General features: G+C 49.7%; 1 protein-coding gene across 2 annotated transcripts in view; it reads right to left on the reverse strand.

Moving 5' to 3' along the window:
- The window catches only part of SMPD4 (sphingomyelin phosphodiesterase 4), a 168910-nt gene that overhangs the window by 42842 nt on the left and 102061 nt on the right, over positions 1-24007 (reverse strand). For both annotated transcript variants that reach the window (XM_082255892.1, XM_082255891.1), the window contains one exon: positions 18312-18443. In XM_082255892.1, coding sequence (XP_082112018.1) covers positions 18312-18443 — 132 coding nt within the window. The remainder of the gene's footprint in view (positions 1-18311; positions 18444-24007) is intronic.

Consider the following 24007-nt stretch of genomic DNA (forward strand, 5'->3'; position numbering starts at 1 on the left):
ATGCAGAGAAACCTCCTTAGGATGCTTAGGCTTCGCACAAAGCAAAGGCAGGACAATGTCCTCAACAATGTGGAACTCAGAGACCACCTTAGGAAGAAAGGAGGGATGCAGACGCAAAACCACCTTATCCCGGTGAATCACGAAGTACGGAGAACGGGAGGATAAGGCTGCCAGTTCAGACACACTGTGAGCCGAAGTGATCGCCACCAAAAAGGCAACCTTCTTAGACAGCAGAGGCAACGATATATCCCGAATGTTTTCAAAGGGAGCACGCTGTAACACGGACAGAACCCAGTTCAAGTCCCATGTAGGTAAGGGCTCCTTCCTGGGAGGAGCCAAATGTCGCACACCTTGAATGAAGGTGCGACCCAGGGAATGAGACGCCACAACAGGGCGTTGGAAAAGAATAGCCAGTGCGGACACTTGGCCTTTTATCGTGGCCAGCGCCAGGCGCTGGTCCACCCCCGACTGGAGGAAGGCCAACACACTCGACACCGAGTATGAGCGAGGGGAGAACCCCCTGGACTCACACCAGGCGAAATAAGCCTTCCTGGTACGGTAATATATTTTACCAGAGGAAGTTTTCCTAGCCTTGACAAGGGTAGGGATGACCTCAGGGGAGAGACCCCTGTCTTTCAGGACCTGGGTCTCAACAGCCAGGCCGTTAAAGCCAGCGACTGTAAAGCAGGATGGAAGATCGGACCCTGAGATAGGAGATCTTCCCGCATTGGTAGCCGCCACGGAGGCGCCACTGCCAGGTGAACAACGTCGGCGTACTAGGACCGGCGTGGCCAGTCCGACGTCACCAGAATCACCAGGTGCGGTTCCGAGGCTAACCTGCGGAGGAACCTGGATAGCAACCGAATCGGAGGAAAGGCATACATCAGACAAAACTGATGCCAAGGGGCCACTAACGCATCCGAGGCGTCCGCCAGCGGATCACGCGTTCTTGCCACGAACCTTTCCACCTTTCGGTATAGCCGAGATGCGAACAGATCCACGTCCAGGGATCCCCACTTTGCACACAGCATGTGGAAGACCTCCAGGTGTAGGGACCATTCCCCCTGGTCCAGGGTCTAGCGGCTCAGATAGTCGGCCTGCTAGTTCCCCACACCCGGAATGTGAACTGCTGAGATTGCCGGAACAGGAGTCTCGGCCCAAGAAAGAATGGCGGACACCTCCCGGGCCGCCCGAGCACTCCTGGTGCTCCCTTGGTGGTTGCTGTAAGCCACTGCGGTAGCATTGTCCGTCTGTACCCGAACAGGACGGCCACGAAGGCGTTCTGACTACTGGAAGAGATAGAGTTTTATCGCTCGCAATTCCAGCAGATTTATCAGGAGGGAGGACTCCTCCTCCGACCAAGTGCCCTGGGCAGACAAGTTGCCCAGCACTCCACCCCAGCCCAGGGCGTTGGAAAAGAATAGCCAGTGCGGACACTTGGCCTTTTATCGTGGCTGGCATCCGTGGCATTCACCGTCCACACCAACGGACGGGGACCGGAGCCACCACAGAAGAGCCAATCTGGTCTGACGACTCAAGGAGACACTCGGATCCAGGGACTGAGGCAGTCTGTCCCACCTGTCCAGGATCGCCGCCTGGAGAGCCCGCGTGTGGAACTGAGCAAAGGGTGACGAGGACGGGTCGTCCCTGAGGGACCCGAGCTCGTCCTGCAAGGTCCGAAGCTTGTTCTCCGGCAAGAACACCTTTGCCTGAGCAGAGTCCAGAATCATTCCCAGATAGGGAAGACGAAACTTTGGAGCCAAAGTCGATTTCCGACCGTTGATGGTCCATCTGAACTCCAGTAGCGTCTGCAAATCGCGCAAACGTTCCCCCACCCCTGAAACGGGTGAGGGCGCCCCTTCAGGCAGTGTCAGACTGACTCGTGGAGTCGGCATTGCCTGACTCTTGCTTGCCCACCCCGGGCTCCTCCTGGCTGCCCTGGGCCTGGGAGGGCTCGCCCTTGGATTGGTTCCGAAAGGCACGAACGGACCCCTGAGTGGATCGAGACGCAGAACCCCGCTTGCCACGAAAGGACTTGTTCTTCGGGTTCTGGGGCAGCAAAGTGCTCTAGCCCCCTGTGACGCCTTTCACCAGGGTATCCAACGCCTCGCCAAAAAGGCGAGAACCAGCATAGGGAAAATCAGCAACTGTTTTCCGCGAGGACTGGTCAGCCGACCAGCTCTTCAGCCATATCAGTCGCCGGTTAAGCACTGAGACACTAGAGAGGCGTGCCACTAAAGGGGCCTCATTTAAGGCCGCATCACACAAATACATGATTCCTTGGTGGATTTGATCCACCATTTCCAGCCGGGCAGGCGGAACATCATCAGACACGAGGGTGCTCCTAAGCACCTTCGTCCAATCAGCCACCGCCTGAGCCACCAAAACGGACGTGAAAACGGGTCTGAGCAACGAGCCCGCCACCGTATAGGAATGGCGGGCCAGAGACTCCAACCGCCGGTCCGTGGGATCCCGGAAAACCGGGGTATCCTCAGAAGGAACCAAGGTAGCCTTGTTTAACACGGCCACAGTGTGATCTACCTGTGGAGGCACACAACATCGTGATTCCGTAGCCGGTGCAAAGGGATAAAGCAACTTGAACCGACTAGGCACCAGGAATGGACGTTTTAACGTGCGCCCCTTTTTATTAACAGTGTAATGAAACTCAGCCGGGCAGGGAAAAACCTGCGCCGACTTGCGGGTCTTGTGCGTCCCAAATGAGGACACAACGCCCGGAGGACTGGGCTCATCCTCCAAATGTAGTGTTTCCTTAACAGAAACAATGAATTCATCCATGGTCGCCCGCTCTTCAGGCGACCCCGGGGAGGAGGTATCAACCCCTTCCACCTCTGCCTCCCCCTCAGACCCCAGCAGGTCCAAGGATGAGCGAGACCCTGAAAAGGGCACGCTCGCAGCAGCAGCAGCAGCAGCCATATCACCATCTGAATCAGAGGAGAGAGACAATCTGGGCCTCTTTCTAGCAGCACGCTCAGCCATCAGCATTTCCATATTGGACACCAAGGTTGCCAATACAGCGGCCAAATCAGGTCTCAGAGGGGCCACAGGGGAACTGGGGACCCCCCCAGGGCTGGGGGGAATTTGCTGTCCTGAGAATCCATTGCTCAAGGTCACAAAACAACAGTGCAAGAAAGTTCGTACTGCCCCTTTAAGACCGCTGTGAAGTGCGCAGCCCACCGCTACAGCAATAGTGACAAAGACCCCCAAACAGGAGAAGAAAAAACTGAGCCAGAGGCGACAATACAGAAAAATATTGAGAGCAATAACCTGCAGAGCCCCGCAGAGTGTTGTACCGATGTCCTGCTTCAGAGGAAAAGGAAGTGCTGCTAGAGTAGGCTGAACTTATAGGCTGCATGACTCAGGGAAAATGGCTGCCCCATAGGATTGCATGGAAGGCTCCGCCAAAATGGCCGACGGACATGCGGTCGGAACGATCGTTCGGCTACCGCAAAATGGCGGTGGATGGCGCCAAAAACAGCATGTAGATTGCCCATAGAGAAGCCAAACATGCCTGCTCATACCTAAAATGGCAGACCGCGCGGATTTTCCCCGCTGCGGCCGCCACACACACAGTCTGCACCCCCAACAAGCACCGAAGTGAGACAGGGCAGGGGACCCCCAAAAACATACAGCACCGCAGCGCATGCATAATCGATCCCCGCAGGGACCGCATCAGGGAGTCACACAGGTAGACATGGGGGACACACAGCAACACAGGACTGCCACCCCAAACAGAGGCCCCACACAGAAGTACTTACCTGTACCAGACGGCGTGGGGTACCTCTATGAATGGAAAGCCGCTGTCCTCATGACAGGGAGTGCCGTTTGCCAAGGACATGACACTGCAGCATCGCAGATGTGTCCTGTGAGGTAGCCACCTCACGGCTGCATCCCTGCTGCGAACAGGGATGGGTCGTTCATAGTGCCAGGACGAACCACGGCTGAACGCTCGATGGCGGGCTGGGGGTCCATCTGACCCTCTGCCCTGGAGAACCAGGACAGTCAGTCCGAATCCCAGCACCGCATGATCCATCTTCATCGGAAGAATCGACTAAAACTAAAGCTGACAAAATAAACAGCTAGTAAAGTAAGAGAAAACTGACATTTTCAAACGAAAATCAAATAAAAAAAGATTAGATAGGCTGAGACTGTAGCCCCAGCACAGGGAAGCCTAACTACTCCTGACGCTAGGCAGAATGAAACTGAGTTGGGAGTGGTCACTGCAGGGGGGTATTGACCAGATGGGACAGCCCCCATTGGTGTGTATATGCAAATGCCTTTGTTCTTTTGACTAAGTCTTTATGCCTAGCTACTCCTGCGGAGCGGAAGTCAATACCCAACAGTGATGACTTAGAGGCGGCGGCGACTGTCGGAGGACGTAAGAGAAATTGAATATTTTGTCTTACTGCAAAATCCTTTTCTCTGAAGTGCATTGACGGACGCAGTCTCTGTTCTTCATAACAGTAGGGTTATACTGCCCCCCTACAGAAGTAGGACACTAGGCAGAAAAAAAGTTCTGGCTACGCCTATGGGCAGTCCGAGGGGGTATACCCTCTCTCCCTGCTACAGGATTTTCGCTTTGTATCAAAAAACAATACCAACCCAACTCAAAATAGAGCGGCGGGTACTGCGTCCTTCAATGAACTTCAGCAAAAAGGATTTTACGGTAAGACAAAAATGCAATTTTCTCTATTGTTCATTGACGGGCGCAGTCTCTGTTCTTCATAACAGTAGGGATGTCCCAAAGCAGTGCCATAAAACATGAGGGATGGGAACAGCAGAAAATAATTCCCCAAGGTTGAACCACAGCCAACCAGGCAAAATAGGACTCATCAGAACAACAAGATGAGACCCACCTGAAAAAAACGTAAACACCCTCAAGGGAGACTAAGAAACCCCCTTAAACAGCAGCCTGCAAAACTTTGCGGCCAAAAGAGGCATCTGCAGATGCCAGCACATCCGCCTTATAGAATTTTGTGAAGGTATAAACAGAAGATCTGGTATCCGCCTTGCAAACCTCAACCACAGATGCCTGATGGCGAAAAGCCCATGAAGCACTAAGCAGAGAAAGGTGGAACCTGACCCTTAAATCGAATATAAGCCTGCACCACCGTCTGTCTGATCCATGTGGAAATGGTCACAGCAGACGCAAGCAGCCCTTTCTTTGGTCCATCCGTGAGTACAAAGAGCGAATCTGACTTTCGAAAAGACTCAGTAGTCGCCAAGTACACCCCGATTGCCCAAACCACACCCAAAGTATGCAGTGCAAATTTCTTAGGATGTTTAGGTTTAGGACACAAGGAGAGTAGCACAATACCCTCATTTAGGTGGAAACCACCTTCGGAAGGACGGATCCGGACGAACCACCACTTTATCCCTGTGAACCACCAGCTAAGGAGAATGACATGACAACGGCGCCAGTTTCGACACCCTGGGCACAAAAGTAATAGCCACCAAAAAAGCCACCTTCTGGGATATTTTCAAAGGGAGGTTTCTGGAGAACCAACAGCACCAAATTAAGATTCCAAGGTGGTAACGAAGATCGTACCAGAGGAGCAAAGTGTCGCACCCCCTGGACAAAGTTACGCACCAGGGAATGGGTGGCTAATGGCCTCTGGGAGAAAATTGCCAAGGCCAAAGTCTGACCCTTGATCGTACTCGAGGCCAATTTTTGATCAACTCCCAAGGCCAAGATCCAAGCCACCGAGTAAGAGTAGGAATGAGGAGGAACCCCAATAGACTCACACCACGCAATATATGACTTCCACGTACGATGATAGATCCTTCTAGAAGTCGCTTTTCTCGCTTTAAGCAGTGGGAATTACTGTAGCAGACAATCCCCTGTTCTTCAGCACCTGGCTTTCAACAGCCAAGCCGTCAAAGCCAGCGACTGTAAAGCAGGATGGAGGATCGATCCTTGAGACAGTAGATCCTCCCTGAGAGGAAGTCTCCAAGAAAATTCTGGGACTAGCCTGACCAGGTCGGTGTACCAAGCTCGTCGAGGCCAGTCTGGAGCCACAAGGATGACCGAAATCCCTTCTGCCTCGATCCTGCGAAGAAGTCTTGACAGCAACTTGAGAGGAGGTAAGGCATACATCAGCGGATACTGACCCCACCGAGCCATCAGAGCGTTTGTGGCGTCTGCCAGAGGGTCTTGAGAGGGGGCCACAAACCTCTGGACTTTCCTGTTGATCTGAGATGCCAACATATCTACGTCTGGAGTGCCCCAACGAAGGCAGAGCTGCTGGAATACCTCTGGATGGAGAGATCATTCCCCTGGAGCCCAGGTCTGTCGACTGATCTGCCTGCCAATTTTCCACTCCTGGAATGTGAACAGCGGAAAGAGTTGGAACAAAATGTTCCGCCCAACGAAGAATGTTCGCCAAGTCTAAGGCCGCCAGGACACTCCTGTTGCCCCCTTGGTGAATGACATAAGCCACAGCCGTAGCATTGTCTGATTGAATGGGCACTTGACAGCCCCGAAGGCACATACATCCAGTGAACTAGGCAAAGCCTGATCACTCTCAGCTCCGGAACATTGATTGATAACCTGGATTCCTCCAGAGACCAGACCCCTTGAGCAGAAAGCTTGCCTAGAACCCCTCCCCACCCGGACAGACTGGCATCCGTGGTGATCACTGTCCAACACATTGAGAGAAAGGATTTTCCTTGTTTGAGCGTCAAGGACCGAATCCACCTTATCAGGGACCCCCTGGTCACCTGGACCTGATTGTCCAGGGAATTCGGATCCTTGTTCCATTTGAGAAAGATTTCCTTTTGGAGTATTCTCGCGTGGAATCGAGTGAAAGGTATTCCTCAAAGGACGACACCATCAGTCCCAGAACTCTCATACAAGTCCGAAGGGATGACCGTTTGCTGGACAGCAGTAGAGGAATCACAGTCTGGAGCTTTAGAAGTTTTTCCGGAGGAAGAAACACCCTTGCTGAGGATGAATCCAAAGTCAGGCCCAGATAGTCCAGTCATGGAAGGAACCAGGGACAACTTCTGAAGGTTCAGAATCCACCCGAACTCCTCCAGAGTTCTAATAGTGATCTCCCAGCTTGTCATCAGTGCCGTGGGAGAAGCAGATCATCCAGGTAAACCCGGACCGATATCCCCCGCTGGCGTAATAAAGCCAGGACCGGAGCCAACCCCTTTGTGAAGACCTAAGGAGACCAAAGGGTAACGCCACAAACTCACAGTGATCCTCTCCCACGTTAAAACTCCGAAAACGATGTCCTGCACATATTGGGATGTGAAGGTAGGCATCTTTGATGTCTATGGAGGCCATGAAATCCCCCTGCTGTAGGGAAGCCACCACCCTGCGAACGGATTCTATCTTGAATTTTTGAACTCACACAAAGCAATTCAGTGCTTTTAGGTCCAGAATTGGACGCACCTTGCCCTACTTACTGGGGACCATAAACAGGTTTGAGTAAAACCCCTGAAAACGTTCCGATTTCGGAACCGGAACTATTACTCCTTGTTGCAACAGGTCCTGCACCGCCCCAAAGAGAGCTTGTTATTGGAGGGACAGATCGAAACTCGATCTTGTAGCCGGACTGTATGACCGCGTGGACTGACAGGTCCGGAATAGCCACAGGTCCGGCGTGGACTGACAGGTCCAGAATAGCCACAGGTCCGGAAACCAGCAAAGATGTCCCCCCACCCAAGATACGTGTGAGGGCACACCTTCAGGCCGAAGGGGCCTTATCCGCAGGTCTGGAGAAACCAGATTTCGGTTTTCCAGACCAGGGTCGCTTGGAACCACACGGGAAAACCTTGAAGAACTTTGATCCTTTATCAATCGTCCCTGAGGGATGAAAAAAAAACTTCTTGTGTGCTGAAAAGGAGGGACCCCGCCTACGATGAGGGTCCTTACCAGAGATGTATAGTAACGAAGTAGAACTACTTCACTACTGTACTTAAGTACTAAAAGGCGGTATCTGTACTTTACTAGAGTATAATTTTTTTCTCCTACTTCCACTTTTACTTTAGTTCATATTTTCGATGAGTTTAATACTTTTACTCCGATATTTTTTTTATGTGCTGTATAGTTACTCTTTACAATTATACAAATTTTACGAATCATTCCATTCCAAACCCGCACCGCCGCTGACTTTTTTTTTTACTCAAATCTCACTGTCTCAGAGACTCACAAGTCACGACCAATCCCCGACCCGATGCGATGGCTCATGGGCAGAGCCTCTCCGCCTCTGCCCTCCCTTGGCTCGGCCCGAGTCCCGCTCGGCTCTCAAGTGAAGTGGTGGTGGCGAGAGAGGAGAGACACCTGCCTGCAGAGTGATCTCGCTGGGCCCTGGCTGGGGGAGGGACAGTGAGTTACTAGAGTCTAGACTACTAGACTGTCTCTGGGCACTGTGCAGCACGGCCGCCCAGCGCTGGAGAAATGGATGGAGGTAGGAATATATTCTTTTTCCAGCAGGGGGGGACTGGACTGGGGACTGTGGAGAGAGAGAGGCTGGAGTACTCGAGACAGCCTAAGGTAGGAGAAGTAGAACTGTCTTGAAGTCAAGTCACTCACTAAGGGGATTGGATCTATTAAATGGGGGGAGGGACCTGCCCTGGCCTGCCCTACTCTAAGGGGGATCTATAATGGGAGGGGGACCCTGGCATGCTCTAAGGGGGATCTATAATGGGAGGGGGACCCTGGCATGCTCTAAGGGGGCTCTATGATGGGAGGGGGACCCTGACTTGCTCTAAGGGGAATCTATAATGGGAGGGCGACACTGGCCTGCTCTAAGGGGAATCTATAATGGGAAGGGGACCCTGGCCTGCTTTATGGGGGCTCTATAATGAGAGGGGGACCCTGGCCTGCTCTAAGGAGAATCTATAATGGGAGGGGGACCCTGGCCTGCTCTAAGGAGAATCTATAATGGAAGGGGACCCTGGCCTGCTCCAAGTGGGATCTATAATGGGAGGGGGACCCTGGCCTGCTCTAAGTGGGATCTATAATGGGAGGGGGACCCTGGCCTGCTCTAAGGGGGATCTATAATGGGAGGGGGACCCTGGCCTGCTCTAAGGGGGATCTAAAATGAGAGGGGGGCCCTGGCCTGCTCTAAGGGGGATCTAAAATGAGAGGGGGGCCCTGGCCTTTTGACTACTTTCTTTAATAACTACATAACACAATACTTGTACTTTTACTTTCAGTACTTTAGTAAACTTTAAAATAAACTACTTGCAATACTTAAGTACAAAAAATGTTCAATACTTTAGTACTTCTACTTAAGTGTGGTGCTTAAAGAGCACTTCAACTTCTACTCAAGTCACTTTTTTGATAGAGCACTTTTACTCAAGTCTGGGTCTCTAGTATTTTATACATCTCTGGTCCTTACCCTTGTTAGCCTGTGGGAGAAATGTACTCTTACCCCCTCTGTAAGACCTTTGATAATTTTATCAAGGGTAGCCCCAAACAGGCGATCACCCTGAAAAGGTAGATCGGTCAAAGCCTTCTTAGAAGTCTGATCCACATACCAGCATTTTAGCGAAAGTATACGCAGGAGGACCACTCCCGAAACCAACAGTCGGGCCAATATTGGAGCCGCATCCAGTGAGGCATCGCAAGCAAAGTGCAGCCCCTAAATCAACTGGTCCGTCAGCTTCGCAAAAGTAGAGTGAAGTTTTACTACCTCCAGGTCACGGTGTAGTAACTTAGCCCATTCAGTCAAAGTTTGTGGCACAAGGGCAATAGTAAACACCGATCTTAGCGCAGACCCCGCCAGGGAGTACATACTGCGGGCCACAGACTCCGCCTTTCCATCCGCCGGATCCTTAAAGGAAGGGGAATCCTCCACTGGGATCATGGTAACTTTATTCAGTCTGGAGACCGGAGGGTCCATCATAGCTGCACAGTCCACTTTTTAATAAGGGACTCTTCAAAGGGGTAGCACCTAGCAATCTGCTTCGGCACCCCAGGGGGACACTTTGGGCGGTCCCACTCTTTTTTGATCATGTTGTCAAAATACGCGGGTAGGGGGGAAAACCTTCACCGTTCTGGATGGTGTGCGAGTGCCAACTGCAACCTGCGCCTCAGTCACAGCTGCGTCCTCCATTTTTAGGGTCTCACGCACAGATACAACTAGTGCATCCACCAGCACCTTTTCGTGCGCGGTGGCGGAGGGAGAGGTGTCATCCTCACTATCAAGGGAGACAGGGCGTGAGGAGATAGACCCGGCAGGGAGACCCACGTCTGCGGTGGCTGAATCAGATTTAGAATCTGACACATCAGATGAGGCAGGGGTAGGTGGTGGGGGGCGTTTTTTGGCACCTCTCCCTTTACAGGCCCCCTTCACCCAGGACACAAATTATTCTAAAACCGCCGACAATGCATCTATGGATAGCTGGGGATCGGAGGACCTCCTTGAGGGGTCAGATGGGGAAGAATGCTCTGCAGGGTCCATGTTGCATCAGGGGAACCCCACAGCAAAAAATTGGGGAAAAACTTTTTTTTTTTTGTTAAACGTCCCACCACGTTATTGTGCCCCAAGAGGTAAGGCAGAACGCACAGAGACCCCCAGCAGAGAGAGAGAGAGAGAGAGACAACCCCGCACCAAAAATGCACCAGGAAGGCCCAGAACATCTGCATAGCACGTGTCTGCAGCGATCTCGATCATCAGAGAAAAACCTGAGTGTCAGCACCAGGGAGGGGCTCCACCACCACTCCAAAGAACGCCTCAGGGGAATCCAAGAACATGGCTGCCCATGAATTCAATGGGGATCCACCGCAAAATGGCCGCTCGGTTGTACCAAGATGGCAGACGATCTTCCTCAGCACATGGGCTACAAGAAAATGGCGGCCCGCACTGCCTATGGAGCTTCTAGGGGCCCCCGTGGAGACCCCCCAGCCTCCTGGACAGGATCGACAGGAGAAGGGGCCCTGGAGTGACAGGTAAACCCCCTGTGACGGTGTTCACCGTCACTGGAATTTAAGGACAGATGGGTGATGATTTGGATTGCTTCATATTTGTCAGCAAGGTCTCCAGGTAGAAATATTGAGATTTGTTCCCATTTGCCATGAGGTCTCTGACCAGGAAGTACAACTCCTAATATGGTCATTCCAGGAAGTTCAATGAGGAGACTGACTGTCTAACAATTTTGCTTTTGTCTGAGGTGGCTTTCCATTCACCTATTGTCGGGTGTGCTAATGAACTCACCTGTTGTCTGCTAAGGGATGTATTGACACTCAGAGTAATGTGTATTGGGGGCTCGTTATGGAACCATTGTTCTGTGTCTGGCTATTGTGTACATTGATTGTCCCCTGGGGGCTTCTGTCTCATTACACATAACAGTCCTTCTACTCAAGCTATCTGACCAATCCCTGCTGACTCATTTTCAAGTCCTCATTTGCATGGCTAAGGAGTGTACCCAGGGAGTGCTGAGAACATCTCCTGTCGGTCCTGAAGTAATTCTCTGGCCTGTTCTCGTTCTTGGGATCCTAATCTATCTCCTCGCCGTATATCCTCCACCCCCCCCCCCCCGGAACAGTTATTGATTTCGGGAAGCTCCAGCATCGGTAGATATTCAGAGTTCCCGGTGGCCGGAGCGCATATGGCGGCTACTGCCTCAGCTCTCTCATTAAAGGCCTTCATCATATTAATGTGGAACGTCCTCTTAATGTTTGTGTCTGCACAGCTGGCAACCAGGTAGGTGGTATCGCACAGCTATTTTACCACCCGATAGGGGCCCTGCCAGGAGGCCTGTAATTCATTTTGCTTCAGGGGTTTTAGTACCAGGACTTTCTGTCCGATATAAAAGGTGCGATTCCACGCAGACCGATCATACCAAACCTTCTTCTGACTCTGGGCCGATTGCATATTCTCATGGACTAGCTCAGTAAGGTCCCGCAGTCGCTCCCTGAGTTCCAAGACATAACTAAGGATGGGGGGGGGCCTTCCGGATCCTCTGCCCCCTCTCACTGGGCCCTTACTAAGTCTAAGGGTCCCCTAACCCTTCGCCCATATACCAGCTCAAATGGGGAAAACCCTGTGGACTCTTGGGGTACCTCTCTATATGCAAACAGTAGATGGGGGAGGCATTTCTCCCAATCCTTCCTACTCTCCACGAAGGCCCGAAGCAGCTGCTTCAGGGTCCCGTTAAATCTCTCACACAGCCCATTAGTCTGAGGGTGGTAGGGGGCGCTCTTGAGGGGTTTAATCACACAGACGCCAGAGCTGCTGCATCAGCTCAGCTGTGAACTGGGTACCCTGATCGGACAATATCTCCTGGGGAAACCCTACCCTAGTGAATACCCGCAGTAAGGCATCTGCTACTGTATCCGCCTGGATATTGGATAAGGGAATGGCCTCCGGGTAGCGGGTGGCGTAATCCACCACCGTAAGAATATACTTCTTCCCGGTGGCACTGGGGCGGGCCAGTGGGCCTATAATATCTACCGCTATGCGGCTAAAGGGTTCTCTAATAATTGGCAGGGGTTGCAGCAAGGCTTTTGGGTGATCCCCTGTCTTCTCTACTATCTGACAAGTCTCACAGGTCCGGCAATATTCTCGCACCTCAGCATGTAATCTGGGCCAGAAGAAAGCATGAGACAACCGACTCCGGGTCTTGGCTATCCCTAAATGTCCGGCCAAGGGGATGTCGTGAGCCAATCGCAATAGCTCCCGTCTGTACTTCTGGGGTACAACTAGCTGTTTGTGGGGGCCCTGTCGCTTCCCAGTGCCCATTCCCTCAGTGTAACGATAAAGAAACTCCCCCTCCCACTCTATTCTGTCTTCCCCCACCCCACCTGGATCCTTGCCCGCCCTGTCCCGATAACCCGCTAAAGTTGGGTCACGCTGAGTCTCTTGCCTAACGTCAGAGGGAGAATCCCAGGACACGGTGTTGTCAATTCGGAGTAACGTAGGAGGACCTGGTCTTACCTGGGTCCCCATAGGAGTGGAGTTGCCTTGGAGTTGGCTCTGACGTCTGGTGGTCACGGCCATGGCGGCCTCTGGGGCATACGAGGAAGTTAAATAGCCCAAATCGTTCCCCAAATCGCACATGTCGCTCCCCTGAGCCCCAATCCAAGAGGACTTGGGCGGTGGATAAACGTAGCACCTTGCCCCCTGCTACCCTGACTGCAACAGTCTGGCCGGTCCGGGCTGACTGGGGAAGCATGCGAGGCTGGATGAGGGTAATCGTAGCCCCGGAATTGCGGAGTCCCTGGGTCGGCTGCCCATTAACCCATCTGCTTCGGAAAGTTTGCCGCACTCTTCCTGAACATTTCGATGGTTGGGCTCATTCTGGTAGCAATGAGCCGCTGGTCTGGATGGATGATTAGTCTCTCGATACCTCGTGGATTGGCTAGGGCAATATCATTGCAGATGACCAGTTTGGTTACAGGTATAGCACTTAGGTCCGGTAGGAGGGTTGGGTCGGGCTGGGGGTCTAGAGGCAGACCGCGGAGGTACTGAAGTTGGCTTAGAGGCTGGTAAACTGGGCCGAGATAGTGGATAGCGCTCGTTTTCGCCTGACCTTCGAGAGTCCAGATATTCATCGGCCAGAGTAGCCACTTGCTGTACCGTCTGTGGTTGTTTATCTCGCACCCAATCCCGTACTACCGGAGGGGTGTGGTTAAAGAGCTGTTCTAATAGTACTAGCTGGGTGATGTCCTCTATGGTATGAGCGTGGCTTCCCTGGAACCAGCTCTTAAGGTTCCGCTGCAGACGATGTGCCCACTCCACGTATGTTGTGTTGGTTTGTTTCCGGGATTCTCTAAACTTAATCCGGCTGGCTTCGGGTGTAATGGCAAATCGGGCTAGCAAAGCTTCTTTTACCCGGTCGTAGTCTTTAGCGTCTTCGTCCTCCAGGGCCCGATATGCATCCGCCGCTCTGCCAGTTAAATTACTCGCCAGTAAGACGACCCAATCTTGGGACAGTACTTCATGTATCTGGCATAGTCTCTCAAAGTCCTGCAGGAATGCTTCAATTTCCTCCTCTCCTTCCTTAAATAGTTTGAACGCCCGAAAGGGCAACTTACGGAAAGTCGCTGCATCTTTAGGCGTTTTCTCCGATTGCCGCATTTCTGCCATTCTCTGCTCATGTTGCCGCTCTCGTTCCCTCTCTTGTCATTCTAGTTCTTTCTCTTGTCGCTCATCCTGCAGCTGGATGTCTCTAATGGCATTTGTATGGCGGTCTCTGAGGGGTTAGCACCATATAATGCCAGCCGCTCTCGAACTCGTTGCTGAAACAAGTCTTCAACTGACCGGGGTCCTGCATCACCCTCCCTCTGATCCATATCGGCTAGCTCACTGATCAGGGTGGCCTTGTTCTTTGTCCCACCGGTCCCTCCGCGGCTCTCAAGTAAGTCTTTCAGCGTGGCTCTCCTGCATGCTGCATAGCTGGTCATTGACTGTGGTGGTTTGGAGTGTCCCAGTAACTGGAGAGCAAATCCCACCGCTGCCAACCAATGTAACGGGACCCTTGCTCGCTCGCCTCCGCTCTCCCGACACTCCTCTGTTTCTAGTGAGTCAGCTTGCAGATCGCAACGTCTGATGGTTCGGTCAACCAAGGCTCCGGGATCCGAACTACAGCTATGTGCCGTTCGGAATCCATTAGAACAAACACCAAGCAGGCTGTATGTAAGTTCAAACAGGAAGACAATTTATTGGAAATACACAGCACACTTTTATACAGAATTTGGAACATCCTGCCCCCAACAACCGCTTTCCCATTGGTCAATTGCACACTACATGCCGTTCTCCTTCAGAGAAAATTAGACAGAGATGACCAGCGCTATGGAATATATAGTGAATATAGATTAATAGTAAGGTGTAAGCTGCCAACAACCAAACCCAGAAGGGTTAAAGAATTAAATGCGTGCAGATGGTTCTCCCGTTCTCCTTCAGGTCCTCCTTAGCCATGCAAATGAGGACTTGAAAATGAGTCAGCAGGGATTGGTCAGATAGCTTGAGTAGAAGGACTGTTATGTGTAATGAGACAGAAGCCCCCAGGGGACAATCAATGTACACAATAGCCAGACACAGAACAATGGTTCCATAACGAGCCCCCAATACACATTACTCTGAGTGTCAATACATCCCTTAGACAACAGGTGAGTTCATTAGCACACCCGACAATAGGTGAATGGAAAGCCACCTCAGACAAAAGCAAAATTGTTAGACAGTCAGTCTCCTCATTGAACTTCCTGGAATGACCATATTAGGAGTTGTACTTCCTGGTCAGAGACCTCATGGCAACAAATCTCAATATTTCTACCTGGAGACCTTGCTGACAAATATGAAGCAATCCAAACCATCACCCATCTGACCTTAAATTCCAGTGACGTTGAAAACCGTCACAACCCCCCCCCCCCCATGATCGATTGTCAGGTCGCCGGCAGCGCACCCCCCCCCCCGGTCGGCCTGCGCCCCGTCCCAGCCCCCAGCAGTAGCTCCAATCGCCCCATAACCCCAGTAGTGGGGGGGGGGGGTGCGTGACAGGACAGAGGGGAACCCGGAAAAGTGAGGGTCCGACCGTCCCAAGAAGGGGCCCGCATTCAACCCAAAACTCGCTAGGGTGAGGGGGGGGGGGGGGGAACAGTTTACTTGCCATACCTGGAACAGGCAGACGCCATCTTCTGACAGAACCCCTCTTCGTTGAAGTGGGGGGGGCTGTCAGCCAATAGGAATGCTTCGACTCGGGCTAGACTCGGTCGTATGCGACCTGGCAAGACATTTACCTCGCAGGGCCAGTCCCCGTCTAGTGGGACTATGTCGCGGCCAACCTAGTGCGGAGCTAGTGTCTGCGCACGCATGCTTGTTGGCCGGCTGGGGGTGACCACTGGATCTATATTTTCAGCCCGTCGCCCAGATCCGGCATAGCTGCTTGTAGATCTCACAGGAAAATAATCCGGTGAAAAACTAGCTAGAAAAAAAACTTTTGCCAGGACCAGAGATCCCAGCAAGGAACTAGGTCCTCACTCCTGACTAGGCAGATTAAGACTGACATCCTATAGCAGGGAGAGAGGGTATATCCCATGCGACTGCCCATAGGTGTGCACACTGTTTTATCTTCTATGGTCGTGCAAGTATCTAGCAAAAATTTTGGCCCTTTGCCTTTCGTTCCATCTCAGAAATCAGTAAACTTCAGATGCAGCTTTCCCCTGGTTTGGCATTGTTAAACCTGGGTATAGAGAGAGTGTCCCCTACCCTCTGAAAAATGTAGTAGTCAACATCTTGCTCGCCACAAGACTTACATTGCTGAGAAATTGGAAATCCACCAAGACTCCTACTAGTAATGAAGTTCTGGCTCAAGCTCAACAACAGTGTGTATACGAAAATTTGTTTGCATTGGCATCTGGTTCTGGGACTCGGGTTTCCGATAATTGGAAGCCGTGGGCAATATAGTGTGAAAGTTATAGCGACACACTCTAGTGAAACTATATAAATAAATGTATATTTTTATTAAGATCTAGATCAGGAGTCCTCAAACTACGGCCGGTGGGCCGCATCAGGCCAGCCAGGGTCCTGAACCCGGCCCGCCGAGGTTGCCTAATCTATAATCAAAACGGCCGCTGTCTGCGGACATTTTTTTTTTTTTGCGCGTGCAGGAAATCGGCCAAACAACATCCTGCTTTACCGGGTGTGAAATCCCCATGACAATGCTTGCACTTTTGTTCCTGAGGCCATGGTTTTAAATATTGTATTGTTTTTCCTGTTTTTCATGCACTACAAATAAAACGTGTGCATAGGAATTCGTTCATATTTTTTTTAAACTGTAGTCCGGCCCCAACAGTGTCCGTGGGACAGTGATCTGGCCCCCTGTTTAAAAAGTTTGAGGACCCCTGATCTAGATGATTGACAGCAATTTCTGTTTTGACTCCTAATATTTCTTTGCCCCCAAGTTGGTTGGAGTATCGCTATTCCTTTAACCTAGGTACTATGGATACTCATCTTCCAAATGCGGGCTGAGGCCCCTATGTGAGGTCATTTGGAATGGACATGATTAAGTCTATGCTCCAACTCAGTTGTGGTGTTTTCATCATTTTGTTAATCTATGTTTTACATGTTTAAAACACCTGCTTTCTTTGTTGTGTTTTTGTCAAATACCCAATAAAAATCTATTGAACATAAAGTTTCCTTCTTGGCCAAAAATGGGAAATTGGAAGCAAATGGAAAATAGGAAGAGCAGTAAGTAAAGGTGTGCAGCACTAGGCATTTGTTATCTCCACTAGACGTTAAACTGATGCTATAAGGAACTTCCTTAATTTCTTTGAAAAGTAAACTCCTTCCCCTTAATGTAAATCGATCAACAATAAGGTTTTAGGTCTAGCTAAATTCAGTTCTACGCTTGGACATTTTTGTTGTTATGCATTATGCAGTGTACACCGGATCCCTGAGATTCCTCAGATAGTGACTTGTATTTTTGCTGATATGGGATGACTTGCTGGGAATTTGCAGAACTTTTTTTTTTCTCTTTCTCTTTTTATTTTTGATTTGTTTAATGTACAATGTAACCATCTAACTGTTGAGCTTATCTGTTGGACAGAATAATAATAAAATCCTTTGTAAAAAAAAAAAAAAAAAAAATTAAAATCATTCCATGTATAGCAGAAATATTTTGGACAAATAGTAACATCCACCAGGTAAAATGAAACCCTAAGGCATGCGGACCGTTCAGATCCGCCTGTCAATTTTTCAGGTTGATCTGAACGGATGCCCCATGCATCTCTATGGGGCAGCGGATGTCAGTGGAGACATGTCCGCTGACATCTGATCAGGTCCGTCAAATCCGGACGGATGGAAACCCTATTTTCCATCCGTCTGGCAGATCGGAAGAGAATGGACAGGCGGTCCGTTCTCATCCAATTCCCCCCCATAGGGGACAGCGGGGATCTGACACCTCCGTCTATGCACACAGAGCGGAGACGAAGCTGTCATCCGCCTGCTCAGCGGGGGATCGGCCGATCGATCCCCCGCTGAGCAGAACGGATCCATCGACGGAACGGAGCCGTGTGAAAGGGGCCTAAAGAACAGTGCACAAATAACTACTCTCATGAGAAAAGTGCACCACTGTGTTTTTTTAAGCAACTATTTGTTAAAAAGAAAAATATGCCTTGCATAACATTCTAGCTTGGTTGTCCACCTTCTGCTATGATTGCACATGTTATAGTGGTTGTCAAAACAGAAGCTGTGCAATAGGCTGGTTTCACACCTGTGCTAGAGCACAGCCAACCAACAGTCCACACATCCCAGGGTGAGATATTTCTGCTTCTCAATGCAATCAGACATTTTGTGAGATGGGGCATTTACACAGGAAGGTAGTAAAGCCAGGCTTACCTGCTTCCTGCCCAAGTCAGTCAGGAGCACACCATTTTCAGTTTGTACACAGTCCGGGACTTGGTTTCTCCCATTTTCATCTTTCACATTTCCCAATTTTACGGTGAACTGGCTGAGTTGACCTGAATTCATCTAAAAACCAAAAAAAAACATAATAATTTGGAGAAGGGCAAATTTAAAATACTGTATTTGGTAAAACCTTTAAATCTGTTTTTAGTAGAGAAGTTCTTTGTAAATTGTCAGATAATGCATTATTAGAAAGCAAACAAAAAGCAATCGCAAAAACTTTAGCAAACCACATTGAAAATTTTTACCTGATCTAGTCCCAAACTTGCTCAGACTGTGGTGAGATTGTTACGTAGGGGGGGGGGGGGGTCTGCCCAATACAGTCTGTAGTGTAGGTTTTTAATAGTTATTGATTTATAAGAAACTTAGTAATAGTTTCTCATCAACTATGTATAATATATATATATATATATATATATATATATATATATATATATATATATACACACACACACACACACACACATACACACACACATATACATACATATATAAACACACACATATTGTATGTATGTGTATATATATATATATATATATACACACACACATACATACATACATACACATATATATATATATACACACCGTATATACATACATATACACACATATTATATATATATATATATATATATACACACACACACACACACAGTCAGGTCCATAAATATTGGGACAACGGCACAATTCTCTTTTTGGCTCTATAATAGATTTTTGAAATGAAACAAGATGTGCTTTAACTGCAGGCTTTCAGCTTTAATCCAAATCAGGTGAAAGGTGTAGAAAGGTGTAGGAATTACAACAGTTTGTATATGTGCCTCCCACTTTTTAAAGGACCAAAAGTAATGGGACAATTGGCTGCTCAGCTGTTCAATGGTCAGGTGTGTGTTATTCCCTCATTATCCCATTTACAAGGAGCAGATAAAAGGTCATTTCAAGTGTGCTATTTGCATTTGGAATCTGTTGCTGTCAACTCTCAATATGAGATCCAAAGAGCTGTCACTATCAGTGAAGCAAGCCGTCATTAGGCTGAAAAAACAAAATCAAACCCATCAGAGAGATAGCAAAAACATTAGGTGTGGCCAAATCAACTATTTGGAACATCTATAAAAAGAAAGAATGCACCAGTGAGCTCAGCAACACCAAAGACCCGGAAGACCACGGAAAACAACTCACACAGGCTCGTCCTGAACAGGAGGTTGGCCAGATAAACGAGTACGCAATCTCCTTTAAACGCATTAAGGCCCCCGCTGGAGCCAAAATCTTGGTGAAAAATCTGGGAGCCGAAGAGAAACCGAAGGGTAGCGCCAGAAAACTGGCCAGCCCCCCCTGCCACCACAAAGCGGAGACATCTTTGAGAACCCTTGTAGATAGGGATGGGTAGACACTCATCCAGCAAGGCGATGGGAGGCCAGGAAGTCCCCTGGACCCAATGACGCTATGACCGGCTTTGAGGGATTCCATCCAGAACTCCAGCACCAGCAGAAAAACGGTCCAGAGACTGCAAGCCCCGAAGCGGACACACTGTGCGCCCTGTTCCGGGCACAGTGAACAGGATGGAAGAAAAAAACTGTGAAACCTGTCCCGCGAAGACACGGGGATAAATACTCCTTGGTCGAGCAGAACATGCACTGCCCCCACGAGACAAGCAGGAGGCAGCTGGAGAGCCGAAAGGAAGAACCGGTCCAAGGGGCGAGATCGAAAACTGATCTTGTACCCTGAAAAAGAAGCAACTCATGAACCCACCTGTCCTGAATACTGGACAAACAGGGAACCTGAAAGCAACACAGACGTCCCCCCCACCCCTAAGATGGGTGATTGCGTCCCTGCAGGAAGAGGTGGACCGGGCCGCCGAGCCAGACTGACCGGCCTTTGTCTCACCCGACCACGGCTTATTGTGCCCACCGGAGGGTTTGAAGCCCTTGCCCTGCGCCCATAAGGCACGAAAGGGCCCACGCTGAGCTATCAAGGAAGGCCCCGCCTAGCGCGGGAGGACCTACCCCTGGCGACCGGGGGCAACCGAGTACTTTGACCCCGTAAGCCCCTTAATCAACTCAGCCTGAGTGTTCCCAAAAGGACGACTCACCAACAAGGAACATAAGACATCGTCTGTCTAGAAGCGTGGCCAGCTTTTGTGCCATAAAAGGCGGCGAATCGCGACCCCGACCGCAGACAACCGAGCGACCAAAGGGGCCTCGTCCAAGGTCGCATCACACAGGTACATCCCCGTTCGGGTAACCCAAACCACCAAGTCAAGGGCAGCTGGATAGGTCGACTCCGCCACCAGGGTGCACCGAAGCACCTTGGCCCATGCTGTGAGAGCCTGAGAGGCCAGCACCGCACCAAACACAGGTGTAAACAGGAAAGCGCCTCAACGCGCCTATCAGCCAGATCTGTGAACTGGCATCGAGGTGGATTTAGTCAGCCCAGAGACAGTGTGGTCCACATAAAGGGACACAGTCCAACGTCTGATCACGGCCTCCTAAAAAGGGATAGCAGTGGGAAAAGACGCTCAGGCACCCCCAGCATATGTGTAATGCGACGTCACCAGTCATACACAAATTTGCAAAAATTCACAGGGCAGGAAAACCTGACCCTACGGCCGGGCACTTCGGAACCCGAAAGCAGATGCTTCCACCCCCTCCTCCTCATAAGCGGAGGACATGGACCCCACAGGAGGGACATCGTCCGTGGCAACCATTTAGGCTCGGAGTCCGAGGACTGGAAGGGCATAGGCTGTTAAGCGTTTAAAAAATGTATTTATTTTTTGTTAAAAAAGCACTCAGCAGATCCACCATGGATGCAAAAAAAGAGCAAGAGCAGCAGAAACCGGAGACCAGGGAAGAGGCTTCAGGAATACCCGAAGCCCCCACAAAGCCTGCGGGGGAATTTTTGGTCTGGGAGTCCAGAAAACCAAGATAAAATAAATGGGACGATGGCCCTTTGAATTGGCGGTTCTTGCGGAATCCCACTGCAGCCTGCATTGTTTGAAAGAGCTCCTTCAGAAAATGCAAAATCCACAAAAAATAAACAGTTTTGGCAAAAAATGCCTTTGGCATTAGTAAAAATCCCCCCACAGTTTCATAAACTGTCACAGACTGCTCTGAGGTAAAATAGAGGGAAAGAGAAGAAGTGACCTCATGCCCTTAGAGGCCTAGCCCAGGAGCCACAATAAATGGTGCCTAATGAAACTATGTAAAAAGGCACTGGCAAGATGGCCGCTTGCCCTTACCTAAGATGGCGCCCGATCGTCAGCAAGGCAGTATACATGACATGGCTGCTGCCCACACACAGAGCCCAGTGACCTGCCCTCAACTAAAATGGTGCCAACTAAGCGTACACACGCTGACCACCACAGGGGACCCTAGGGAGACCCCACACTGCTATGGAGCCCCTCCAAAATCCCCCAGGTACCACAGCGCCCTCAGCAGGGCCAGGGAGGGAAATAACACCAAGCCAGCCAGATGAGGGATCCCACAGAGACCACCAGCCCTGCCATCCCCTAAGAGTGGGCCCACAAACCCCCCAAAAGTCCCCAGGGACAAGGAGGTATCAGTACTCACCAGTCCAGGGAAGTGGGCACTGCTCTGATACGGGAGACCTCCCACCTAAGTGGGGGTGCCGTCAGTCAAGGAGGGATGCTGGCAACACGCGGGCATTCCGGGTTGAGACACCCTCAGTGAATACGCAGCTCCGCAGGCTCGTCCCCATTCCGAGGGGCACTGTCGTTGCGAGGCCTGGGCGCACCAGTAACCTGCGACGCTCGTTGGCAGGCTGGGACTCCATAAGGATCTATATTACCCAGTGTGAGGCCCAGCTCTGCAGTCACTTGTAGTCTTCCAGGAAAAAGTCCCTGACTAACTAGTGATAGTGAGAGAAATAAAAACCTATTTTCAGAAGAAAATGACATTGTCAGAAAAAAAAAAAAACAGAAAGAAAAACCGAGACACTAGGTCCCGGCTAGAAAAGCTAGCTTACTCCTAAGTTAGGCAGCATAAAACTGAGGACCAGTTGTGACTGGATCAAGGATAATGGCTGGGGACAGCCCCTTAGAGGTGTGTCTAAGTATAGAAAAGTTTTGTATTAACATTTCTATCTGCCTAGCTTACTCCTGCAGAGGGCGCCATAACCCAATAGTGAAGGCTTTTATGGATCTGCGGCGATTGTCAGAGGACGTAAGAGAAATTGTATTTTCAACCAGAACACATTTATCTTGGGATATACCCACCATATATGCAGCACTGATCCTAATAACGGACACCCCGTCCAGCAGCAACTAGATTTCTCAAGTTGGTACTGAAGGGCTCTGGCAGGTGTAATGTACCATCTCGATAGGCGGTTCTAATTCAACTCGATGGTGTTAACATCTCTAGCGGTGCTATGTACGGCTCTCAGCACAGTTTTCACCTCGTGCTCCTCCAAACTAATTCATATTTCGGTCTTCCAATTTCCAATAAAAGGAGGATTCCTCCTGCCCTCCAGATTGGTCAACATCTTGTATACCAAAGATATAGCATGTCTTACTTTTGTTGAAGGGTTTCAGAGTTTTTCCATAGGATTTAACTCATTTTCCAATCTGAGGGGTTGTAATTCCAACTACTTAGTGTTAACTTCCTCAAAGTGTTAAGAGCATAAAGTGACCTAATCTTCCCTTTGTGTATTATGTTTTTTACCCGTAAATCGCCTAACCCACCCCCAAATTGGTGCTCTAATCCTGGTAAAAAAATGTGGTGCCCGCTAATGGGATTAACAGAGAGTTGTATAACCATCCAGCCTGCCTATAAAAGGAATCCCAGGTTTTGTATACAACTCTTGTTAAGTCATGTGTTTACTCATGTATATCTCTAAACTTTGGTGGAATCCAAATGTTCCCATCCAATTGTGCTCGGCTTAATGTGTTTTCTAGCTTTACCCATCTTTTTTTCGGAATCTTTTTTTTTGGTTCATTCAATCATGCGTGATAATATTGTTGCTGTGTGATATCTTTTTATGTCCGGTACCCCTAACCCCCCCAAAGGCTTATCTCTGCTGAGAGTCGCCTAACGCAGCCTAGTTTTTTTTCCCTGCCATATGAATTTAGTTACCATGGTTTTTATTATTCTAAAATACACAGCTGGAATTGCAATTTGGAGCATTTGAAATCTATATAAGATTTTAGGTAAAATTATAAATTTTAAACATACTAATTCTTCCATCCACGTTAATGGACGTATCGAGATTTCCCCAATTGGCTTCTCAAGAATTGACAATTTATCTTTGTCAATCTTAGGAAGCATTGAATCTTGTATACATTTGATGATATTTTGTTTTCTAAGTTGTTCTACTTCAGGTCTATCTTTTTTTTTTTTTTTTTTAATTTGTTTATTGTTTTCAAAAAGAAAGAGAAAATACAAATACATTTCACACAATAAAAACATTGATTTTTCCAGTTATATAACTTATCCCTTCCCCTATTATTCCCCGATTTTATCCCTCCACCCTCCCCTTTCTCCATACTAGTTGTCCTCTTTTTCTCCACTCCAATTAGTATACTCTCTTGTTTTCCTAAACTCCTTCCAATTTTCCCATATGTCACCCCATTCCTCTGTCTCATCCTCCTCCCATTCCCTTAGGTATTACAATGTTCT

Source organism: Pelophylax lessonae, assembly GCF_965119305.1.
Source record: "Pelophylax lessonae genome assembly, chromosome: 1".
Classification (NCBI taxonomy): domain Eukaryota; kingdom Metazoa; phylum Chordata; class Amphibia; order Anura; family Ranidae; genus Pelophylax; species Pelophylax lessonae.